General features: G+C 38.0%; 1 protein-coding gene across 1 annotated transcript in view; it reads right to left on the minus strand.

Moving 5' to 3' along the window:
• Positions 1-9,047: 9,047 nt before the first annotated feature.
• EIF3H (eukaryotic translation initiation factor 3 subunit H) overlaps positions 9,048-26,529 on the minus strand; it is a 110,070-nt gene continuing 92,588 nt past the window's right edge. The window contains exons 3-8 of the mRNA XM_033203381.1: positions 23,094-23,261; positions 21,500-21,599; positions 20,140-20,289; positions 13,273-13,393; positions 10,697-10,829; positions 9,048-9,327 (exon numbers count right to left, since the gene is read on the minus strand). Coding sequence (XP_033059272.1) covers positions 9,230-9,327; positions 10,697-10,829; positions 13,273-13,393; positions 20,140-20,289; positions 21,500-21,599; positions 23,094-23,261 — 770 coding nt within the window. The 3' untranslated portion in view covers positions 9,048-9,229. The remainder of the gene's footprint in view (positions 9,328-10,696; positions 10,830-13,272; positions 13,394-20,139; positions 20,290-21,499; positions 21,600-23,093; positions 23,262-26,529) is intronic.

A 26,529-nucleotide genomic window follows, 5' to 3' on the forward strand; every position in this document is an offset into this window, starting at 1 on the left:
CAACATTTAGTTTAAAAGAAAAAACTCGGCTGGTTGCGGTGGCTCACACCTATAATCCTAGCACTTTGGGAGGCTAAGGTGGGTGATCACCTGAGGTCAGGAATGCGAGACCAGCCTGACCAACATGGCAAAACCCAGTCTCTACTAAATATAAAAAAATTAGCTGGGTGTGGTGGTGTGCACCTGTAATCCCAGCTACTCAGGAGGCTGAGGCAGGAGAATCGCTTGAACCCAAGAGGCGGAGGTTGCAGTGAGCTGAGATAATGCCACTGCACTCCAGCCTAGGCAACAGAGACTCCATCTCAAAACAACAACAACAACAACAACAAAATCCCTTGGCAACACAGTCAGATTCAGGAACCACTGTATGGACAACTCCTGACTTAGGATGGCTTAACTTACAATTTTTCAACTTTAAGATGGTATAAAATGCACATTCAGTAGAATTTTGTTTCATGGTTGTTGTTTTGTTTTGTTTTTTGTTGTTTTTTTTTGTAGAAGCAGGGTCTCGCTGTTTTCCAGGTTGATCTCAAACTCCTGGGCTCAAGCAATCCTCCCGCCTTGGCCTCCCAACGTGCTGGGAATAAAGGCATGAACCACTGCACCCGGCCTGAATTTTCAATTTTGATCTTTTTCTGGGCTAGTGATAGGCAGTGTAATACTTTTTCATGATGCTGGCAGCAGCAGCCAAGTTACGGTTCCCAATCAGCCACCCAGTCACAAGGTGAACAACAGATACAGTGTATTGTATTCAACAAATCACATGAGATGTTTACCACTTTATTACAAAATAGGCTTTGTGTTATTTTGCCCAATTGTAGGCTAATATAAGCGTTCCGAGCATGTTTAAGGTAGGCTAGGTTATGCTATGACGTAGGTTAGGTGTATTCAACACATTTTCAACATATAATATTTTCCACTTACAATGGATTTATCTGGATGTAACTGCACCTCAAGTCAAGGAGCATCTGTACTAGAGCAAACTTCACCAAGCAACAGAGTCGCCTGGGGTGCTGGTGAAGACAGGTGCTTTGTTAAGCTTCATCCTCAAAGCTCTTGATTCAGTTAAGTCTGGGTTGAGGCCTGAAAATTTGCATTTCTAACAAGTTTGCAGATGGTGCTTACCCAGGGACTATACTTTGGGAACCACTGCGCTTAGTTAAGTCCCATGTGGGCCAGGACTGACTGCCTTTTCACCCTGTGTTGAGCAGTGTTTGGCACATTTGTTTGTTGAATGAACACCAAAAGGTGCTCTAACACTACAGAAGAAGAACCACCACAACAATCACCATTCTGAAAGTGTAAGTTTGCAATTCTACTTTCCCCTACAGTGTGCTCCATTTACAAAGCTAAAACCCACTCATCAAATCAGAGATAGAGACTCAGAAAGGCTGAAGGTAAGCAACACGCACTACTTTAGATGGAAAAGTGTCACTCCTGTTGGTTGACTGGCTAGTCTTTTTTTTTTCTAGAGGCAATGAAACACAAGCATCTAGTACATAAGAGCATCAGCAGAAGATAATCTTTTTGTCCAAGTGTGCTTTAAATCAGGAGCAATGATTTACTGCTAACACCAAATATATTTGGAATTCACAGAGGTTTTGCATTGCCAGCCTCTAATCACTTCTCAGCAGAGTACCCCAAAATTGCTACAGTCTGTTAATACAAAATGGGAGATTGTCATCTGAGATTTGCCACATCAGGGATTCATCAAAATGCAAAATCAACACCTTCCCTTTCTCTCTCTCCTACTCCAGATGATTTCTGAATTTCTGTACATTTGTGAATTCACAGAAGCATGAACAGAATGACACGAACATTACAAATGCAAATGTCTTTGTTCCTAACAAATGACTCCAGTTTTCCCTTCTTCCATAAGCCTGGGAGTGGGAGGGAAGGGACCTCACATTACCATTGCAAAATCACCATGCGTTTAGAAGCCACAGGCAAAGGTGAGAGATAGTTTTCCAAAGTTTTTTTTCTTTTTGGTCAGGGATAGCTTTTAAACACATACAACCTCAAATATTATTTTTCCAATACTGATTTGTACTTTAATAAACTGACATCTGCATCTCTAAAGAAATACTTCACTGTCAAAAGAATCTAGCTTAATTTTGTTTGCTTGAAATGTTTTCATCTCAGACCAAATTTAGAATACCCACCACCTGTTTATACCAATCTCCAGCAACGCAGCAAAAGCTTACCTCTTCGATTCACTTCCCAGCTGGAACAGTCAAGGTGATGGGAGTTGTGAGATGTTTTAAATTAGCCTCCAACTCCTTGTTCATTTCTGAGAAAATGTGCTACCCTTGAGCTCCAAATGCTACACACTTCAACTCCAGAGTACATCAGGGATCATCTTTGCAAACAGAAACCCTCAGGCATATAAGGGACAACATTCTGCAGGAAATGTTGAGGCATAGAACAGTACAAAAGAATGGTGAATAGGCTATTTTCGAAACAATACTTAAAGCTCTTGGTACCTCCTTCCACATCTGTGAATGGGGGCATTAGTGGTCATAGAGAGATAGGGCTAGGTCCTCTCTTGCTCTAAAGTTCTGTTAATATATTTGCAAAATACAATAGCTTTTATTCTCCAATTCCCACTTAAGGCTGCACCTTCTAAAATCTTTTGAGGCCTAATAGCAAATAAGCCTTGGCATTTACATGAGTTGGGTTAGGTTTTCCCTTTTTTTTTTTTTTTTAGGTTGAAAGCAACAGAAACCAATTCCTACATGCTGAAGAAAAAAAAAAGGCAGTGTTGTTAAGAAGACTCAAATGTGTTTTCATGAGGTTCAAAGGCAAGAATCTAAACAGGCGTCTGAAAGATATTGGAAACAGAAAACGCCAGTGTTAGGAACCCAGGCAACATTCTTTTATTCTTGCTCCAGCTGATTCTTCCCCTGTGCTCTGCTACTCGGCTCGGCCCTGAATTACAAAGTAGTCAAGAGGTTAGACCACCTCTACTCAAGAAATGAGCCTGGATGGACACTAGCATCCCTTAATTGTTGTTTATCTGAAGAGGGTAACTAAGATGTTCACCTTGGTCCAGTTATAAACACAGACACTGGGAGCTCACTATTGGGATCCTGTGAATCTCGGAATCAGGGTGAATTAGGAGGTGAAACAGTTCCCAGAAATTGGTGGGCAAAGGAGAGAGAGTAGCTCACTACAGAAGAGATATCACATAAATAGGAAGATATCTCAAAACAAGAACTATTTTTCCAGTCCTGTTGAGAAGGGAGGTTGTGCCACATATTGGTAAGAGTATGATGGCACTGACACCCACGCCTTGAGCTCCAGTCCCGGTCCTGCCACCTAGGGGTGGGTTAGCTTTAATCAATCACAATCTTTTTGAAGTTTGGTTTCATCATTCCTGGGCTGTTACTGTGTTTCAAACCCTTAGTATTTTCTGTATCAAATGCACTGGATTCATAATGCATTTTACTCTTCTCTCATTCCAAATGAGAAGATACATGAGCAAGTACTTTGTGAACTATAAAATATTAATTTGGAGATTGCTCTTAAAAAGCTACTTGAAATATAATTTGTCTACTCATTTTCTTCTCCAAGTACCTGGGTCTTTTGCCTCCATAATGAGGGCCCCCTTCAGCAGGTATGGAATATCAGACGCTACAAGCCAAAACAATACCTACAATAAGACTAGGCAAGATATTTTATATAAGCAGCACATGCATTTTGGTTTCTTTGGCCCATTGCCTCCTGACTGTGCATTTGTTATAGTACAGTGGGCCAGAAGTAGAAATCATCAGCTGCAATTCCTCTCTGTATCTCATTAGAGGTCTAGTTTCCCCTTAATGCACATGAAGACCTTTCATTAGCAATAATGGGAGCTGCACGCATCAAAGGGAAAAATAGACCTTCTCCATTGTGATCTAGATGAGGTTGACACTTGTTTGCCTGATTGGAGAATTATGACATTCAGAGACGCATGATTAGATCATGGAAAAATTTAAATCTTTGTGACTGTTTAAATTAACAAATGCAATTTTAAAACCTCAAAATGGAGGTCAAGAATCAACACTCAAGAATCACAGGCAGATTGAAATTAGGAATGAGTTAAGTAAATGAAAGCCAAATGACAAGATAAACAAAGGCAGAGAAAGATCACCCAGGGGATTTGACAAAATAAGAACTGTTTCCAGTACACACAAAGTAAGACACTGGCAAGAGAGACTACAGTCCAAGAAGCGACGGCAAGGACCATTTGCTGTCAGAAGCGGTAAACATTGCTGAAAGTTAAACAAATCCTTTGCTTCCATGTCCACAAAGGAAGATGGAAGATGCCAGAAATGGCTGTGCCCTGAAGAAGGGTCAATGAAATAAAATATTACTGAGGGAAATAAAAGTGACACCTGAGTTTGTCTTGAGGTTGACATAAATGCCAGAAGCAGTATTTTCCTACTGCAATCAACGTTAAACAAGGACACTTGGAAACTGGCCATTCTGCATTGTTAAGGGTCTGAGGAAGAAGTGGCAGAGCCCTTCACTTTCGCTCAAATGTAAAAACAGTAATCTGTGGATTAAAGGAGAATTTATTTTCTTTGCAGACAACATCAGACAATGATGAGACCTATTTTGGGGGATGGGTGGGCGGGGAATGCTTAGGAAAAGAAAGCAAACATGTCCCTGAATCCTATTTAAAAAGACTTCAAGCAAGTCCTAGAATAAGCATGAATTCAGCATTCCATCTCCTATCCCCTCAACTCATGATGGTTCCAGGGAATACTCAAGTTAGTAAGACTCTGAGGATGTATTCAATCTGTAGCAGACTGCTTGCCATTGATTCAATGAAAAGATTGAAAATTGGTTGCCTACCTCATACAAAAATGCAATTGGCCTCAACATCTGATCTCATGGAATCAAAAATTTTTTAGTGATAGGTGCAGTGGCTCACATCTGTTATCCCAGCTCCTTAGGAAGCCAAGACAGGAGCCAAACCAGCCAGGGCAACACGGCGAAACTCCGTCTCTACAAAAAACCCAAAAAAATTAGCCAGGTCTGAAGATATGTGCCTAGGGTTCCAGCTATTCGGGAGGCAGAGGTGGATCAGCTGAGCCTGGGAGGTCGAGGCGGCAGTGAGCGGTGATTGTGCCCACTATACCCCAGCCTGGGTGACTGAGTGAGATTCTTTCTCAAAAAAAAAAGAAAAGAAAAATGTATAGAGATGCAGTCTTTACCATGCTACCCAGGCTAGCCTTTTGAAAAAAAAATGTCAATAGCTTTTGGGAGTACAAGGGGTTTTTGGTTACATGGCTAATCTGTATAGTGAAGTCTGACATTTTAGTGCACCCTTCACCTGAGTACTGTACTTTATACCCAATATTCAGTTTTCATCCCTCACGCCCCCCTACTCTCTTCCCTTCTGAGTCTCCAGAGTTCATTATACTCTGTGTGCCCACAGCTTCACTTAGAATAATGGCCTCCAGATCCATCCGAGTTGTAAAAGTCATTATTTCATTCTTTTTTATGGCAGAGGGGTATTCTATGGTGTAGAAATCAAATTTTGAGTCTAATAAATTGATCACATGGCAACTACGTGAGGCCTTAACAGCCGATAAGAACAAGAATGCAGGTACTCAGACAAAGAAATGTCTGGGAAACACCAAACTCCTACCGAATGGCCCAAACTCCCCACACTGGAGCAGGGGTATAGCACTTAGAAAGCATTCCTTGCATACCTGGACTATATCCCTAAAACCACCATTGAGGCTTACGTAAAGCCAGTGCAGGTTCAGCCAGGAGCTGTGGGGCCGAGCAGGCTCAGAGTGCATTACAGGGAAGTGTCTTTTTATGTAAAATGAAGTCTCAAGGCAGTGAGGACTGGACCTCAGCCGTGTGTTTCAGCAAACTGCAATCTCCCAACAGCTCTGGCTTCCCAGTTCTCACTCCCTGTCTCGGGTAATCTGGAGTCAAATGAACCCCTCTTCCAGTCCATCCAAAGAGATTCTCACTCCAACTTGGGAATCACCACTTTCAATAATAGACTCAGATCTTTATCCTCTTACCACAATGACTACTAACCACTGTCACCCCTTCTGTACACCCCAATTGCAGAAGGATCCTCTGTTGAGCTGGCCCAAAGCACTCTCCAAGGCACTTACGACTTCATCCTCTATCGGCTTGTATGACTTCATGTTCCCCTCTTGAGTCATATGCTGATTAATAAGCTCAGAGGCAGAATCTGTGTCCTGTCTGCTTTGGAACATCAAAAGTGCTTGACATAGTAGGTATCTGATAAATACTTGTTAAATTAAAAAAAAAGAGAGAGAGAGAATTTTTAAAAGTACAGAACTAGCATAGAAAAAGATGCCCAGTAAGATATTTTTTTCAAAATGACAGTGTATTACATACTTAATTTGGTTGAGAAATGTTTGTTGTAAAAATGGAGTTTATAATGAAAATAAAAAATTATTTCATAACATTCTGATATCACTACACTTGAGTTTGATGCCAGCATGGTTAAAAGTGAAGCTGATACAAGTTTCGTAAAGGATGTTAAAAAACTATAGTATGAAGAATGTAATAATGTTTTAGAAGACACTAAAACTTAAATATTTAGATGCTGTATATGAGAAATCACACCAAGCTCTCTTAATTGGGTTAACATTAGATAACCACATCTCACTTTCCAAGCCTCCAAAAATAGGTTAAAAAATTATTTTAGTTTAAGTTGATATTAAAAAGAATAATGCATTGGGAGCAGGAATCCATTCTTTCAGGTTTTAAGAATAATGTTATGACTATTAGATTATTATCAATGACTATAAAGTTAATGTCAAATATCTTCTATTTTCTTGGTGTTTCAACATTCGATTTTTTCATTAGATTAACATGCTAGCTTTTCCTGTCTTTTTGTTCTTGCGTAAGTGAATGATTTATTAGAGCTGGTGCTCAATTTACGGGCTTTTCTCATTTCAACTTGAAGAAACTGCAAATATTTATAGAAGATGAATCACATGTATTTGTTCCTGAAAAATGTCAGAATACAGCACTCAAATTAAATGACGAACAGAAGCTATTCCCTAACACTACATACTGTGGCGATTTAATTTCCACTGACATGTTTTCCTAAACAGTTTTTCCCACTATGATTAATTCCCAAATCAAAAATTACTGAAATCTTTCATTAAGTGTGTATTCATGCTACTAAGTTATAGAAATCTAAACAATCATAAAGAATTTACAAATCACACCTCTAACAACATAGTTGAATTGATTCAGTTAAATGACTCTTACATCCTAAAAAATACGTAGATTATGTTCAAACTGATTTTCCTTGCTTTTATTTTGCTTGCTTGCTACTTTAAGAGTGCTTTGTTTAACTCCATAGTAAGATCCCAAGTCTAGAAAATTAGAATGCAGAGGAAATGAACCAACAGAGCATACATTCCACAAGGGCAGGGGCCATGGCCAGTTTTACCTGTTAATATATCCCTTCTGTCTAACACAGTCACACTCAAATTTGTGTTGACTCCAATTTAAGGTATCACCATGGGTAGGAGGACAAAATAGCAGAAACTCTTCAAGGCAATTTGGCAATACAGGTAAAAGGGCTGACATTTTTACATATCCTTTGACTCCAAGTCTACATCAAAGATTATCCTAAAGAAATAATTATATATGTGAGCAAGTGCTTGGATTCTAGAATGTTCTAGGTCCTGAGCCTTTTAAAGTAAAACCCAGCTAACAACCCAATATCCTGGTGCCTAGAGTGCCTCCCTCATCATAAATACATGCTGAGTGGCTGCCGCATACCAACCAGAGTTCTGCATGCTTCACCCCAACTCCCAACAAATGTCTTCAACACTTGCAGCTACCTTGTGAGGTAAGAGACCTGCTCCCTTTTCTCATCTCATCCGATTGACAAAAAGTGTCAACAGGGAGGCTGAGTAACTCATGAAAAGGAGGAGCCAGGTTTCAATCTGGCTGCCTGATCCCAGAGCCCCAGTATTGCCTTCAAAACAATTCTGTCCAAAAAATGGATTTCTTGACTCTCCTGATCTTTCACCCATCTCCTTTTTTGATAACCCTCCTAGGGGATCATCATGTAAAATTCTCAAAGGCACACCGCCACCAGCTGGCACGTCTCACTGATTTGGCGGTGCACAAACAGCAAAATCTGTGATAATCTTTAAAATAGAAAAATTACTAAAATACATTTTTCCCAATGTACTACTACTCTCCTAATTCCTCATTCCTCATTCACAACACTTGCTGTTAGCAGAATTTATTTCATGGTTTGGGAAGACAAATGTGAAGTCCTAAATAATATAAACAAGATGAAGTTTACTTGCGGTGACATGATTCTTTTCTTTAAAATTTCTGTGTCCTGTACGGGAGTGGTGGCTCATGCCTGTAATCCCAGCACTTTGGGAGACAGAAGCAGGCGAATCACTTGAGGTCAGGAGATGCAGACCAGCCTGGCCAACATGGTGAAACCCCATCTCTACTAAAAATACAAAAATTAGCCAGGCATGGTGGCACATGCCTGTAGTCCCAGCTACTCTGGAGGCTGAAGTGGGAGAATCGCTTGAACTCGGAAGGCAGAGGTTGCAGCAAGCTGAGATCACGCCACTACACTCCAGCCTGAGAGACAAAGTGAGACTCTGTCTTTAAAAAATATATATATCTTGTGTCCCATGGCCTATGAGTATGGAGACTGGTTGACCATCACCTGCAGAAATGAAAAGGCAGAATGACCGGAATTACGCCAGGTGATTCCAGGTCCGGAGACAAGGAATTCCTGGGCAAGTACATGAAGCGTGGACATCTCTCGGGGTGCTCATTTGGGAGCAGCGAAGTATAAAAATCCAAAAAAAAAAAAATTCACAGTAGGTGCCAGGGCCTCCGAGTCAGGAGCTGGGATAAGTAATTGGGAGAAGTGGGTTGAAAGGTGGCACCTGAGAGGCAGCAAAAGTGGTGAAACTTCTGGTCAAGGCTTATTTTAGCTTTCAGAAATAAACAAGTATAAGCAAACAAAAGTAAGCTAGAGAAAAAGAGAAAATACATCTAAAATCAAATGAGCAAGCAGTCAAGATTTTGTTTTATTTTATTATGGCTAGAAAGACACTGTTAGAGCCAAAATCGGCAATGACACTAAAGAAATCCTCTGTGCTTTTCAATATGCAAATGTATTTCTTCCAAGAGTTGCCCTGGTGTGATTTCAAGAGTTCATGTCAACTTCTTTTCTGGAAACTTCCTTTTCTTAGTTGTTGTATTCTTGAAGAGCCTGGGCCATGAAGAGCTTGCCTAAGTTTTGGGCAGTGAACTCCTTGATGTTCTGGCAGTAAGTGTTTATCTGGCCTGTGCATTTGAGAAAGAGATAGAGCCATAATGGTCCACAAATTGTAAAATGATCCAGAAAGCTAGTCAAACAGAAAAATCAGCATAAAACAGAATCACCTGTATATTGTTTTGAATCCAGAGTTTAGTTTTCCATAAGGAATAAGAAATACAAGTTCTTTTGAAAATAAGCTACCGTCCACTCTTAATTACATGGAGAATAAAGAAAAACTACTCCTCAAAAGCTTATCAGCCCTAAGGACATAATAGCTGTCAGTAAAAAGGACTAAGTAGATCAAACCAATGCTGTACAACTGAGAAAACAGAGAAAACAGCATTAACTAGCCTTCACAGATAGAAAGGAGATACTAACAATACATCACAGAGCTGCAAACCAGCCAGACCCACTGGACCCAGATGTGAACAAGTATGGTAGTTTCAGTTTGTGCTTTGAGAATGTTAAGGAGTTTTCCAATGAGTCAAGACAGAGTAAGAGTAGAGAGTTCTTGAAGAAAGGGCTCCATCATTGCTTTTTATGTCTTTAATGATCTACTCCATCCAACAGTTACATCAGTTACAGCCTTCTTCAAAATACAAGGATTTCAATTCTGTTTGAATTGGACCTTTGGGAAGGAATTGTGTCTCATTTCCAAATTTAATTTGTATGTACATTAGAAAATGTTAAGGGATTTGGAACTTCCTCCCACATTACAAATGTATCAACAGAATTGAGAAATTGCCAATGAGCTTTTGAGAGTAGGATTTTCACTTTGATAAAATCTTCTCACAGGTAAGTATCTGATTGAATCAAATGGCATTTAGCATTTCTATAAGATTATAGCCAAATAAGGGCATGAATGCCATATATTCAAAATCAAGTCCTAGCACAGGACACAGGACCTCTACTGCTTAAAGGTGGTATTAAACATTAAGTATAACCAGAAAAAGTTCATCCAGAAATATATTCATGCTGCCACAATTTAAGTCCAAATAAGGGAAATAATTTCCTAAATTCAAGTCAAGTACCAACTGTACAGTGCTGGGCTGGAAGAGGAACAGTAAGAGGCCTGAGCTAAGTGATCTTCTGCATTAAGACTGTAAACAATTTTTCTGGCTTTCCATGAAAAAGGACTCATTTTACAAAGTTTATAATGCCATCTCAAAAATGTTTAGAAACATAGAGTGAAGCACTGAAAGGATCTGGACAAAATAACAAACTCTTACAAGTTCTTAGATTTCAGAGATTACAGGTGCTAGATTCAAATTCATCCTGCAACTATTTCAAATATACTAGCTTTTATGGCATGCTTTTCTGTTTGTAAATTTCTCACTGTCTTCTGCTTCCTAAGAAATGAATAAAACCGCCAGGTTTTGCACTGGGCAACAATACCTGCAATGAGCAGCGAGTCCATCCTGGCAGGGGGCTGTGGCGGTTTGAAGAGTTTGGACAGGTCCTCCTCAGGGAGCGGGGGTTCTCCTCGGCTCTGGCGCTGCATATTCTCCTGCTGGCGACGCTGCTGATACTGAAATTCAAAGGGAAAATGATTTGGTTATATTTCTCTGAGGAGAAAAAAAAAGATGTCCTTCTGCTACACAACCAACAGAACCCTACTGCTCTGAATTACAAGCTCAGTTTTTAACAGTGGCAACATTTGGTAACTTACGTGTAAGAAGTTAAATACGCCAACAGTAGAAGAAAATTCCTTTGCTGAAAACTCTAGTGTCTATAGAGTTTTCACTCTGAGCTCTAAGAGTCTATAACTAATGATTCAGAAAACAAAACTAGTTATGTAAGTAACAGGGGGCTTAAAGGGAAAGCTCATGATTCGTAAGGTAAAGGGAGTTTCTTTACCATTTATGACAATGGGGTAATAAATGATTCATCCTAATTTTAATGACTAAGTAATGAACTACCACACTGGAAATTCTTTCACCTTTACTCCTATTGACCTAAAATAACAATACAGACTGCTGTGTTCACTACTGTTACAACTTTTTTTTTTTCTTTTTTTGACAGTCTCACTCTGTCGCCCAGGCTGGAGGGTAGTGGCACAATCTTGGCTCACTGCAACCTCCGCCTCCCCGGTTCAAGCAATTTTCCTGCCTCAGTCTCCCTAGTAGTTGGAATTACAGGCGCCCACCACCACACCCGGCTAATTTTTGTATTTTTGGTAGAGACGGGGTTTGGCTAGGCTGGTCTTGAATTCCTGACTTCATGATCCACCCGCCTCAACCTCCCAAAGTGCTGGGATTACAGGCAAGAGCCACCACTCCTGGCCTATTGTTATGGATACTATTAATAGCTCAGATAATGCTTCAAATACTTTCAAACTCTGGATTCCTACGATTTGCTGAAGAGAAAGTAGGGATATATATAAACTTTTACTATAAACTTTTTTTTTTTTTTTTTTTTTTTTGAGGCGGAGTCTCACTCTGTCGCCCGGACTGGAGTGCAGTGGCCAGATCTCAGCTCACTGCAAGCTCCGCCTCCTGGGTTTCCGCCATTCTCCTGCCTCAGCCTCCCGAGTAGCTGGGACTACAGGCGCCCGCCACCTCGCCCAGCTAGTTTTTGTATTTTTAGTAGAGGCGGGGTTTCACCGTATTAGCCAGGATGGTCTCAATCTCCTGACCTCATGATCCGCCCGTCTCGGCCTCCCAAAGTGCTGGGATTACAGGCTTGAGCCACCGCGCCCGGCCTACTATAAACTTATAGATCAACTACAATAAGAGCTAATAGCTACAACTGCTCGACAACAATGAAGCACATAATATCCCATACACAACCTTAAAATGTCAGGTAATGAGAAACCAAGGTGGGCTAGTAATGATTTAGTCTTTGGATTCCTAAGAAAATCAAAGGAAACAACAATTCTTTCTAGTGAAGGAAAGTAACTTGCTTTGTGAAGATTCCTGTATTCATTATGGGGTACTCATAGGAAACAAATATTCAATTTGATAACCTGGGTGAGTCCTTCACCTACAGGAAAAACCAGCAGGAAAATGAAATCCAGCTGAGATGATCGTTTTCCTCCTCAGTTTATCAGACATTTGTAACCACTCCCATCTTTTCAGTTAAAAAAAAAAATTATATATATATACTGATTTACATATGTTTTCTCAATTCTAAGCTGGCAGAAACAAAGTACTTTAAATTTCACTATATATTATATATGAACTCTGATATTAAGAAAAAATTTAAATACAACATTCTCAGAATCACTTAGTTGTGCTTAGAATTCTATATTTAACAACGCTCTGTTTAAAGTACATTGTAATGAACAGAGTAGTCATATATAAATACTACTTTCACAGATAAACATTCTGGAATCAACTTATCTATGAATCAAATGCTAAGAACACTTTAGAGCAGTATAGTCCAAATACAATATTCCAGGAACTGTGAAAACCATGTGGCCTGCAGGCAACATGAATAAAGGTTAAATGGCCACAGCCACAGATGTGTGCATATGAGAATATTTGGATAATTCCAGGGTTTTTGTCTGTATTATACTATCTACTTCACAGCAGTTGGTCTATTATTTCCTATCAAAATTGCTTGCTCTTAATCACAATTGCTCAGTTTTTTAAATGAACTGAAGATTGCTAACTATGCCGCAATGAGCCACTGCCACACCAATTATAGTTAGTAAAGAAATGAGCTGTGACATTCTGGAATCTCTTTGCTTCTGATTTTCTCAATAAATGTACCTCTTATTTGCACAACCTTGGCATTACAATCTGAGCTTAATATAACAGCTCTCTTTAACACAGGCATTTTTAAGTATAACATGTAAATAATATGTTACGAATATGCCATATAAATAATAATCTTTTAAAAATATGATATAGAGTAACTAGCTAATAGTCAGTGCTTTACCAAAGATAATTTAGGCCATTTTGAACATGACTCTTGAAATACATGAAACTTAGAAATACATGTTTGTTGAATTTTTCCACAATACCAACCTGATGTTTCTGCTGCTGTTGCTTACTAGTATTCCTCATGTATGTGTTGTATTTAACTATATCTTGGCTCATTTCATCCACTCTGTCCATCAGCAACTGTAGATTTTTCCCCAAATGATTGCTGAAATGTAAAGTAAACATACTGACAGGTCTTACTTTAAGTTATAGCTTTGCTACTGCTCTAAACACTTTTAAGATATGAACTTGAACTGGCTTTTGCTAAAAGAATGAGAGCACACATATGCATAAGAGCAAGGGCAGAGGAAAAAATCTGAGTCAACTTGTTACTAAACTTTCCATACCGAACTTCCAACTGTAATCTCAGGGATACCTGAAATAGCTGAGTTCCTTATTGAGAGAGCATAGGTATGTGAGGGTAGGAACTGTGAAACATATCTAGTGAGCCATCTATAATACATATTTCTTACACCAAGTTCAGTATTCCCAAACTCTTTTCATTAACTTACCCCTGCCCAAATGCATTCCATAACATTTAAATCAGTAGTCACAGGAAAGAACCATACAGATTATGACATCTGGCACATGATTTCTCTATCTAGAAGGTTTTAAATGAGCAATAGTAACCTTTATTCTACAAAACCTGATGAACAGGCTCCTTTCCTCTTACCTTTCCCAGAATCTGTAGTACAGTCTTTCATATTTCTTATTCTCTCCAGAAATTTCTATTGCAGCTCAGTTACCAACATCGCTTTATAAAGTGATGTAATGATTGACACAATGACCAGCATATTCATTGATTTCTGCCTGCAACTTACCTCCTACCATGGTAACGCCTGGACAGCTACTATATTTTTAAAATAGCAAGCTTCTAAAGAGTAGTGCCCATTCATTAACTGCCAAGAGATATTTACTAAACTCCTATTATGTGACAGCCTTAGTACTAGAAAACAGGGAGACAACAGTGAATAAGACATACATGTTCTGTATCTTCATTGATCTTATAACTGATTAGGGATGGAGGAGAAAGAGAAGGCGGAGGTGAAGAGACACTTACTTTAGATAGCACAATCAGAATATCTCTTTGAGGAGATGACAGACTGAAAGTGAAAGATGAGCCAGCTATGCCAAAAATATTCTAAGCAAAAGAAAGTATAAGTCCTGAATGCCTGAGATGAGCAAGAATTAGGCAGATTTGATAAAAAGAAGAGGCCTGGCATGGCTAGAGCACAGTGATTGGGTCAGGAAGACCAGACAAGCACATGTGGGAAGCTCATTAGCACCATACAGCTCCCCAGCAATGCAGTTTGTTGTGAATGAGATCTCACAACTGCAATGTTAATGATACCCTGGAGTTGCACATGTTTATGACACATTTTGCTTAAATTTTAAAATGATCATTCTGCTGCTATGCAAATAGACTGGAGAGGAGAAACCAGGAGGTTAAAAGTCTACTGTAGGGTGTTGGCGAGGATGTGGAAAAATGAAAACACTCATACATTGGGATGGGAAGGTAAAGTGATACAACTACTGTGGAAAACAGTTTGGTGGTGCCTCAAAAAGCTAAACCAAATTACCAAATAACCCAGCAATTCCACTCTTATGAATACACCCTATGAATATGCATATACCCTAGGGAATTAAAAATATATACTCACACAAAAACTTGTACATGTATGTTAATAGCTACATTATTCTTAATAGTCAAAACTAGAAACAATCTAAAATTCCATCAAATGATGAATATTATACATCCATACAGTAGAATGTTATTTGGCCTTAAAATTGGATAAAGTACTGATACACCCCACAACATGGATGAACCCTGAAAACATCTGCTATGGGAAAGAAGGTAGACACAATTTTTTTTTTGAGACAGTTTCACTCATCATCCAGGCTGGAGTGCAACGGGGCGACCTTCACCTCCCGGGCTCAAGCAATTCTTGTGCCTCAGCCTCTCGAGTAGGTGGGACTACAGGTATGTGCCACCACACCTGGCTAGATTTTTTCTATTTTCAATAGAGATGGGGTTTCACCAGGAACTCCTGACTTCAAGAGATCCTCCCACCTCGGCTTTCCGAAGTGCTGGGATTACAAAAGCATGAGCCACTAGTGGCTCCTGGCCAGGACTCTGTTTTATAAAATATACAGAATAGGCAAATCTGTAGAGATAGAAAGTGACTAGAGGCTGCCAGGGGTTAGGGGAATGGGAATGACAGCTTAATGGGTTTGGGTTCCTGTTCAGGGTGATGAGAATGTTCTAGAGCTAGTAATGGTTGAACAACATTGTGAATATACTAAAAACGACTACAGTGTACATTTGAAAAGGGTTTAAATGGTCAATTTTTTCTCTATTTTAAAAACTGCACCTCTGGCAAATAATCTATCGTGATATTACAGAGAGAAATTGTGGTGACTTGAACTAGGATGGTGGCAGTGAGCATAGAGAAAAGTGAGCGGAACTGAGAGAGATTCTGGAGGCAGAACAGGCAATCTTTATTTGATAGGGGGCATAAGAGAGGAATGGAGGGTGACTCTCAGTCTTCTGGCAGCTGTTTATTACATTTACCGAGAAGGATAAAGGGCTGAGATTACAGGCGTGAGCCACCGCGCCCGGCTGTAAATTTACCTTTTAATCCCAGCCTGGCAAAGATAACCTTGGTCCAGTAAATGGTCTGATGACTTCACCTGTTGAGGAATTAAGTGCTTCTTTCTTATTCATTTTATTGTGTTATAATTTTTTAAATCACTTTTAACTTCAAAACAATTCTTCTCTGGATACAGTGTATTGGCTTCTGTTTTACCCTAATTTCTAAATAGTTGATTTAAATTTACTCAGACTTAAGTATTTGAATTGGGCAAGGCTGGGGAAAAGAGAGGCAGACAGCGGTCAAAGTGCAATGACTTAAAAACATACTATAAGTCTGGAATCTATCCTCAGGACAGTGGGAAACCAGCTAAAGATTTTAAGCAAAGGAGTAACATGAGCATCTAATTTGCATTTAGCAAGATCATTACAGTTTTGAAGGAGGAAAAGGTCAAAAACAGGAAGTCAGGAAACTGTGAAAGTAATGAGGAAGAGAAATAAGGTCCTAGACTAAGGCGTTAAAAGTCACGGGAGTAAGACAAAATCGTCCCATGAGCACATGTGTGAGAAGACAGACCCTGAGGGACACGGACAGAGAGGAGCGGAGGGTTCACTGTGGAAAATGAGGGAAACCAGAAGAGCTGTAGTTTCACAGGGTCCTAGGAAAGGATCTCAGGAAGAAGGAAGAGTCTAAACTACTCAGTGACATAGTGACATCAAAGTCTTTTGTGACTTTGGAGGGAGGTCTTACTACATACCATGGGTGGAACACCACAAACTTGTCAATCACTGGGAAATCAGTGGGAAATGAGGAAACAGTGACATCAAAATTCTATTGCGAAGTTTGATTATGAAACAAATAGAAAAATTCAGCAGAAGACAAAAGGAGATGGACACGAATGGCATGAGATCAAAAGGTATTCTTTTCAGAAGTTTTCTTTTGAGATGGGGGACATAAACAAGTTCAAATGTGTTTGTTTTTAGGAGATGCATGCTGAAGTATTTAGGGGTTAAAAGTCATGTCTACAATTTACTTTCAGATGGTTCAGAAAGAAAAAGTGGTGTTTACTTATGTAGATAGAGTGCAAATGTGGCATCATATACAATTGGTGAATCTAAATGAAAGGTGTATGGATGGATGTTCACAGTGTTTTTCTTTCAAACTGTTTAAAGAGTTGAAAATTTAAAACTAAATTTTTAATTGGAAAAACAAGCCTATAAAGATAAAAAAAAAAAAAAAAAACTAGTATAGAAAGAAACTGAAAATCTATGAAGAAGGAAGGAGTAGATCAATCTAATGAGGTCTTGAGAAGGCAAGAAGACAGGGGGCACTGGCTTCAGGTTTCTGATCCTTTCATTTTTACCAGTGAGCAACATGAAGCCCAAAGGGCTATGTTAAGTATAAGAAATGTCATTAGCTACGTGATTAGTTGTTAAGTCATTTATGTCATTAATTGCAAAAGGAAATCAAGAGAAAGAAAAGATCGTCACCAATGCTGTGGCTGGGAGGTTAAGGGGAAAGCAGTGACAGCAGGGAAAAAAATAACAGCACAGGAGAAGTACTGCCATACGCAGAGAAAAATCTATTATTTATACCCAGACCTTAACTCTTGGAGGTTGTTTACAGTAATGAGAAAGGCACTACTAAAACAGACCCACTGTTTCTACCAGAAAAGTCTTTAATATAAAGTACTAATATTATCTGCTCCAAGTATATGAAGTTACTGTGAAAGAACACTGCCACAAGCACAAATATGTGGACTTTAAGTATTTCATAACTTTTATATTATGATAATGTTCTTCAGAAAAAACAAATCAGAAACACACACACACACACACAGAAATCTGTGTACTACAGGCCTTAAAGGGGCATCAGAAATGAACACTGACAGAAAATCAGACCACTACCAAGACCAATTTTGTGGGAACCTTTTCAGTACCAGTTTAACTAGGATGCTGAAACAGGGACTTACTGTTAGGAGTTTCAGTAACATTGCCTTTTCTTTTATTGCCAAGCAAATAAAGAACTGAAAACAGATAACTTAAACAGATGTGAACCAGCACATGAAGTATGAAGTCTGCTCTGGCTACAGTATCAATGTATGCTTACAATCCTTAATGTATGATGCCCACCCTTAGTTTACTTTTTTTAAAAGAAGAAATAAAAACAGAATTGTTTTATATGTGTGAAAAGCTGAACGACTGTGTTACACATTTTTAAAAACTAATAAAGGCTGTTATGGAATAACTATTGCTAGAACTTCCATCTAATAAAATTAAAATCAAAAATTAGAATTTTTCAACAAAAGCAAATGCAGTATGTTTTAGCTGTCACACAGAACAAATTTATCAGTCACATCAAAGAAACTGGTGCCTATGTATAGGCACTAAAAGGAAAGACCAAGTTTAAGGACCTGTATAAGAATGATTTCTGATGAGGTGTCTTATAAAAACTTTTATGTCAACTGGCCTGAGCCATCATCACACAACTACTGTTAGAAATTAAAAATTGAGATGTACAAAATGTATCTTTCTATCTTTTAAAATACTATAATCAATTTGGTTCAATGTAAGAGTCTAGTAGCAAAAACGCACTGCTTCAAGGTTGCTTCATTTTTCTTCCTCCTAACAGAACACCAGTTTACACTTTCAATAATTTCATGTGGAAAGCAAAGAAATGGGGCCTCTTTTCCTCGTTTACATAAAAATACAGAAGACAAAAACTATAATAAAATATTTGTGTAGGTCTCAGTTGCTAGGGCAAACTCAGAACATTTTCTTGGTTATTATAAACGCTGCTTCGGACAAACGGACATTACAGACCAGCTCATTGGTAATGTTAAAGCACCAGCAGGGATGTATTTCTTTTGTATGCTCAACAAAGGAAGCCTGGGAAAAGGTGAAGACATGAATTATATAAGCAAAAGCTTTCATGCAGTAAATTTAAAATTATTATATAACTATATATTTAATACATCAAATTGTAACTTTGTATGCTGAAAAAGGTTCTTAGCTAAACGCTTTAAATACAGGTGTGCCGAGTGCGTTTGTAAAAACAATAAAGAAAAATATGACCTTCTAAAATAGACAAATTAAAGGACTATTATGAATATATGTTTGCAGTCAAACAGTATACTCTTTGGTGACAAATTAGCCTTGCAACCTGGCTGTGTTACTTAGCACTCCATTTACATTCATCGTCCATCTCCCTGCCCTGTTAAGACTTTCCTGTGGCCTTTTGATCAATTAATGCAATGGAAGGTGGCACTTCAACCACAGTCCTATCCATGCCAGAGCATGAAGAAGAACACTGACGTCTCTGGCCCTTCTGGGTTCATCCCACTTGCCTTGTATCGAGGAAATACACAGCCTGTACACTTTTTTTTTTTAACAAGTATCTAAGATAACTAGAAATCTGATAAATAATTTAGTCTGCTCCAAACTGGTTGCTTAAGAAAACACACCTTGTTTCTTTCAGCCAACAAGCATATACTGATTCGTTACCTAGTCTGACCATTTAATTTCATTCCACAGGTCTGCTGCTAGCCTCCTTCCACCACAGACAAAATAATCACTAACATAACGCTCAAAGGGCATTTAAGAGGAGCTATACATGTGACTCTATTCACATTTCTGTTAACAGTAATAGATGAAGGGGGAAATAAACATTAATTTCACAAAGGGAACAATACTTCCTTTTGGAAACCTCAGTCTGCATTTTACAAATATAATAAACATTATCTCAGTGACTAGATAGCTAAGGCAGTTACGCTGGAGGAAATCGTATCACCAACTAAAATAGCTGAAGCCAGTATAAGGTTCAGAAAATTCAAATTTTAGTTGAAAACTCAAACAACTGGAACTTTACAACTGCAAGAGTCTGCATCTGAACAAGGGCAAGAACAGCCAGTAGAAGAAAAACGCATTTCTGTTCTTTTCCTGAGCATTATTAAATATCCAGACATAACACGCTAAGCCTCTTAGGATCGTGTACAAGAAATAAAGCTGAGCCATATAAAAAAGCCCTCCCTCATGGGCACTGACCTTATCAAAGCACAAATGATACAGCAAAGAAGGCAGCAGAGGGTTCTTCTAATATGAGCAATTAGTATTCAAACAATGTGTTGTTTCATGTGATCAGTTTGGCGTTTTTCCCTGAGATCCTAACAGGGCTAGACTATTACTCCATGTTATACAGGTTTTAAGAACCTATAAATGTTCTTAAGTAATTGTTTTCTTGTTTCACAGGTAAAGTTTATGTGAAAGAATCTTTTGCAGAAAGTTCTAAAAAATGGGACTTTTGATTAGGCAGGGCCACTTACCTGCTGGCAAGGCTGAGCAACTCATGTTTATCTGCAACAGCTGACTTCTTTTCAAGTTCCCACATTAGGACATTGATCAGATGTGAATTTTTAATTACAATCGGCACTTCTTCAAACATGTACTCAAAGGTGATATTTGCTTTTTTCAAACTGTGAAGCATGTTAAAAATACTTTTAGTCTGATGGTCAAAAGTAGGTGCTAAATTGACTATTTCATAAAATTTACCTAATTATAGGTCCTATCCAAGATCTTTGTTTCATTAACACTCTTAAAAAAAAAAGTAGAGAAACTAGAGTTTTACAGAGTCAAGCATAAGTTAGGTCATTTGACTAACTTTGAAAATGATCTGAATTTGAGCTAAAGCCCAGAAAATAAGATTCTTGGCAGAAGAAACTACTCATTCTTTGTAATCAGGTATCTTTAAAATTTCACTCATACTAAAATGTAAATGTCACAGTAAGTTATGCTACACAACCTACATCTACAACTTAATTTAAAATAGCTAGAAATGAGAAATACTCTATTTCTTGAAAAGTTCATTTTAAAAGCCTCTTGAATTAAGAGTTTAACAAGTGGCAGGACACTCAAGGAGACTCCAGATACAATAGTTAGAAGACGCCAAGAACACAGTTTCTCATAGTTTAGTTGTAACTACCACATCCAGGAATTGTCCATGAGGTAGCTTTTCTTTTAAAATTCTCTGCACCTTAACTTTTTAGGAGCCAAATGGGAAACTAGAGATGAACTGTCCTGCATGAAGTCAAAGCCATTAATTTTGATTCAATAGGAACTAAAAATTTCTCTAATTAACAGAAAATGGAAGAATTCTAAGTATTTAATTGATTTAAAGTAAATATTACAATGCCATTAAATAGGATCCCAAAACAGCTCCATCCGTTAATTCTCTGCATACCTGTCACCCATAAAATTGCCAATAAGCCACATTCTTTAACAAATTCTTAAAATGTTTATGTCTTTCCCACCCCCTCATTAAACAAGGGTTCGGAAAATAAGACACACAGCTCACAACCAGTCTGACACAGAGCTTACCATCTGACAGCCCCTGATCACTCTTTCCACCTCCCTTTATTCAATCATTTATTTCTTCGAATCCAGTGGCTAATTAACTCCCATTCTAACTGAATTCACCCTTGGTGAGAACAACAGATGAGACATTCCCTAAAGAATAATTTAAACATGGAAAGGGAGACAGCAAGCAGCACTCGGCATGCAGAAAACTTCCACAGTCCACATGGCAAAAGCATTACTACACCACAACCAAGGATTCAAGAGACGTGGCAAAGAAAAATCTTAACAGAAAAATACCCAACCCTTTACCAGATGCCCCCAAACACTTACGCTTCAGGGGAAAAATCCTTTTCTTTACAAACTTCCATCAGTTTAGGAGTCAGTCTGTAAGCCTTTAGTGAGAGAGACCCTTGGGCAGTTTTTATGGGATCTCAAACAAGGAAAAAGAAACAAATTACTAAGAATTTTGTCACTACCATGCTTGAATAGCATTGGTTCTAGGCACATTCTGTTGCATATCACACAATCTTTGCAAAATAAAGATCAAAATAAACAACCAGAAAACAACTTGAAGCAGACTCAAACCACTATATAGCAAATACCACTCGAAAATGCAGGAATACCTCTATCCTACCTACGATAGAGTAATTTCCTCTGTCAAAAACTAAACATACAAAAGAGTTATTTTCAAATTCATTCCTCAGCAAGAACCAGTAATCTTGCTGAAAATTAAATGTATCATATGTTCTAGACATCTTGTATAATTAGGAAATCACTGATAACTATTAAACATGAAAATCCACTGCATATACTTGGGTAGCGCTCTTCATTCAACATAAAATGAATAGCCCTGCACACAAAACTTATCCATCCTAATAATCACTGTTCACATTTCTTCATTAAAACAGATTGTAAAAACCATTCAAGTCAAACTGCTATCACACAGAAGTGTCTTTTTGGAGAAACTAATTTTGTCAAAACTAACCGCTGGAACACTCCATGAGTAAGGGAGCTTAGCACTTGCTGCATGATAACGGCTCTGGCATGCCAATATTCGCCTAAAACCTGTGTTAACATTCATGTTGTCTGAAACTTAACACAGTGAAACTTTTTGCAATAGGTGATAAAATGAAAACCAAAATAGATTGAAACAAGTGGAAAATTCATCAAGGTCTGATGATGCAATGTTTCCAGCCAATATAAGTACACTTTAACAACTTGTTCTTTACTGTAATCCAATTGTTAACATACTGAAACAATTTTGGGGCAGCTCATAAGATTGATCGTATTCATTAGTATTTTTTCTGACAGATACTCAGGACGTTACATTTACTTCTCAGCTGGAAACTATATGCAAGTCTGCCAGATATGGCAAACTGTGAGTGTTTGGGGAGGGGGAAGGCTATAAAGCTGTTAAATTGCCTACAGTTCTGATACAGCACAGAACATCTGGTCTGGAGAGCTTGAGGAAACACCATTAAATAGGCCGAAAAGAAAAAAATCTTTGTGCTAAGAAACAGTCCAGGTTTTGTACACTGTTGTCAGAGGTATAAAAAAAACTTGGCACACTGTATTATGATTGGTCAGTCACGTACAGAGCCAGACACTCTAGCAATCGGGGTTTGTTAGACATCTGGTCTAGTTCCACCAGCCCCTTCAATGAGGGAGGGGAGATGGAGGAATAAAAATGAAGCAGCTACTCCAGCATTCCAAAATGTACACATCAGGGCTCTGATAGCAAGAAAAATAAACAGAAAGAAGGAAACCCTGTCTAGACTGAGCTGCTGCTGAGGCTGCTGCAGAAACAGGGTTGGTATTTACTTGAGAAGGCCTGCCAGACTGCTCTTACAGGCAAAAAAGACAGAAAGCAAAAATAGTAGTAATAATATTAAGGGAAAAAAAGAATAATAAACCTCCTACTAACCATAAATGAGAACGACAGATTCTTCAATGGCATGCTGGTAACTGAACTGAGAGTCCAGAAGTGCCCGGGTAACGAATGAGCCATAGTATGTGGACTGGTACCAGCCCACATGAAGATGATCAATGTTTACATGGCGAAGGCTCCGCATCATTTCCATCTGATATTGGACTGGATGATGGGGAAAAGGAAATTAAAAGAAAAAACTTTTTAATGACATTACCAACATTAAAAACAAGCCTTTTTGGAAACAAATGTCTACATAACAATTTATTAGCATTAGGGAACAGGATTCCAGATTTAAAATTCATTCAATTCATATATAAAGCAAAACAAAATTAGGCTTTTAAATCATCGGGTTTCCTTTTATTCTTTAATGAAAAAAGATTTTGCAGAAAATGTATTACGCACAATATTAATGCCTTGTTGTAACAAAAGAATTGTTAAATGTGGCTTCTACTCCCCTTTTTGAAACTCTCAAAATAGTAAATGTCTAAGAAAAATTTGTGTAATTACTAAATTGGTTGGTTGTAAGAAGTTTCATTTGAATTAATAAAAGAGGAAGAGTTATCAATCTCTTGTTCAACACAGCTTTTAGAGCTGAAAAACTAAAACCATTAGGAAAACTAAGAGGAAACAATTAACTACCAACCACACTGCTTATATATGAAGAGGATACAGGCTGCAGTTGATTCAAAACACAAGAATACATTTTTGCCTTCATCTGGTGCCCCCTGCTGCATATGCTAAATTTTTTAAAGAATTATTTTTTCTTGGTTGTGTGTTCCTTTGTTAAGTAACAGACACTATTTTTTCCTTAGAATAAAGTTATATTTTAATGACCATGTATAGAATGAAAAGCTTTAGTGACTTTTACTTTTGTCAAATTAATGACTACAATGTATACTAATGACTATAATGTATACTATATTAAAGCAGCATTACCAGAAAAACAGATTAAAACAATATAATAAATGACATTTTAAAAAGCAATATAGCACAATAATGCACAACAAATGTATCATACAGAGAAAACTTTATAGTCAACATAATAGCCACACTATTTCTATTATTACTATTAATTATTATTATTAATGAGACAGGGTTTCACTCCCGTTGCCCAGGCTGGAGTACAATGGCATGATCTTGGCTTACTGCTGCCTCCGCCTCCCAGACTCAAGTGATTTTCTTGACTTAGCCTCCCAAGTAGCTGGGACTACAGGTGTGCACCACCACACCCAGCTAATTTTTGTATTGTTTTTTTGTAGAGATGGGGTTTCACCACGTTGCCCAGCCTGGTCTTGAAATCCTGGGATCAAAGGATCCACTCACCTCCGCCTCCCAAAGTGTTGGGTTTATAGGCATGAGCCACTGGATTCGGCCCCAAACTCTTTCTATTATAATGAATACATGACCACGCTGAGTAAACGTATTTGCTTAACTTGAAACCTGTTTCATTTTCAAAATTCTTACTCAAGTTTTAGCAAAAGTAAAGTTATACATCTGTCATTCTTTTGGTTAGAGCACTATGGTTTTACAAAGCCAATGAGACTCAGGATCATAAAGTATAAAAGAGTGTTCCTCAGATGTACACAGTCTGATTTTTCATTACTTGTAGGTGAAGAAGTTATAAATCTGCTTATGCCAAGGAAGGTTACAGTTCTCATGCTAAAAGATGGCAGCCAACTCATCAACTACTCAAGAATTGTGTGTTTTTTGAGGGTTTTTTTTTTTTTTTTTTTTGCTATGTAGAAAAGCTAAAAAAAAAAAAAAAAGTTATTTTGCCACTATCTGAACTTTCTTAAGCCTATGGCAATGCTGCAACAGAGCTGGAAGCTGCACTACTGTCAAGATGCACCCAGTTTAAGTGCCTGTTTTGAAAGTGGGCTCATTCATTCATAAAAAGGAAAACCAGTGTTAATATAGAGGAAGTTAGGCTACCAAGAGTATGGGGGAGAAGGTGATACTAATACACCAGACACTTTACATACTAAGCCAGTGTTTCTGTATATTTATGAATAAAATACAAAAACAAAGTCATATAATCTATGCTATACTCTAAACCACCATTTCTACCTTAGAAACCTATTTTATACATAATATGATAGCCTGAAAAAGCACTCTGAAATATGATAATCTTACACCAATTATTTATCTTCATATTTTATTTCTCTAGCATGTAAGAGGAACCTCACCCCACACCCCCAGCTAGTTTAACAGATTCACATCAACCATATAAATTTGGCAAGTGGGACAGAATCATTGCTATAATCTCCTTCTGTTTTGAAATTCCATAATTCTTTTAAATCAGAGTAAGATCACCGATTTGGCTAATAAATTTTAATCAAATTTAATTTACGAGTGAAAAGTCCCAGTATTGTAAGTAAAATGGGAGCTGAAACTAAATTTGCTATTTATTTTAAAGGGAAAGGGAAGAGGAGAGATTATTAAGCAACTGACAGAACAAGTAAGATTTAAAAAAAATTTTTTTTAAATCAATACTTACGAAACATATTAGTATTCAATTTAGCTACAATATTAAGCAGAGGTTAGAGTCTGCCAACTTGTAATAGCAGAAAAGAAAGACTTGGAATATAGAGGTTGAGGTTCTCATGCCAGCTCCGAGATTTCCCCTGTGGGGATCTTGCTGTACAGTTAACAATTCTTCTCTGATGTTTAATTTTCCCATCTCCAAAGAGATCTGAGAACCCAATCCCAGTCAAAATGCTATTATTCCACATTGTTCATTGGATATACTAATTATAAATAAAGTATTTATATTAGCTAAAGGGGCTTCCAGCATGTATTATGATTTAAAATAAAAATACATTCCTCTGAAAAATATTCTATAATCTTGCTAAGTCTCTCCTCAAACAGCCTGAATACAAGAAACTCTCTAACCGCATTTCAGGATACATGAGGTAAAATCTCCAAGATTAGTAGCAAACTTTCAAATTTCTTCTTTAACCAGAGGCTTACCTATTCTATAGCACCTCTGATAAGGATAAGAATGAAAATGAAGTGTTCCCCTAAACTAGGGAAGAAAGTCAAGAAAGCCTACAGCCATGTGGAGATACCACTGCTCCAACATGTTTCTGGGGACTTGAGGAGTAAAGAGAGATCAGCTTCTTTATTAGGAGGAATGAGGGGAGCATTTCCATTTCCTCTTCCATGGTTTAGAATATGACAAAACATTTTGCAAGATTTTGGACACATTTATAAGTCGTTAAGAGTTTTTCATATCACCTAAATATCAAAATAAAGGGGCTAAGAGCAACGATTGGTCAATTAAGAAAATCACTTCAAAAATCTACAATGTACTTAGAATTTCACTAATAAACAATGTATGTGTTGGCCTAATCTATGTAAAGTGCCAGGAGATTCTCTATCTTGGTTTGGACTTACCACCCCAGTTTTAAAATTAAAACAAAACAAAACT

This window comes from Trachypithecus francoisi, unplaced genomic scaffold (assembly GCF_009764315.1).
Source record: "Trachypithecus francoisi isolate TF-2019V2 unplaced genomic scaffold, Tfra_2.0 Lachesis_group7, whole genome shotgun sequence".
NCBI classification, from domain to species: Eukaryota; Metazoa; Chordata; class Mammalia; order Primates; family Cercopithecidae; genus Trachypithecus; species Trachypithecus francoisi.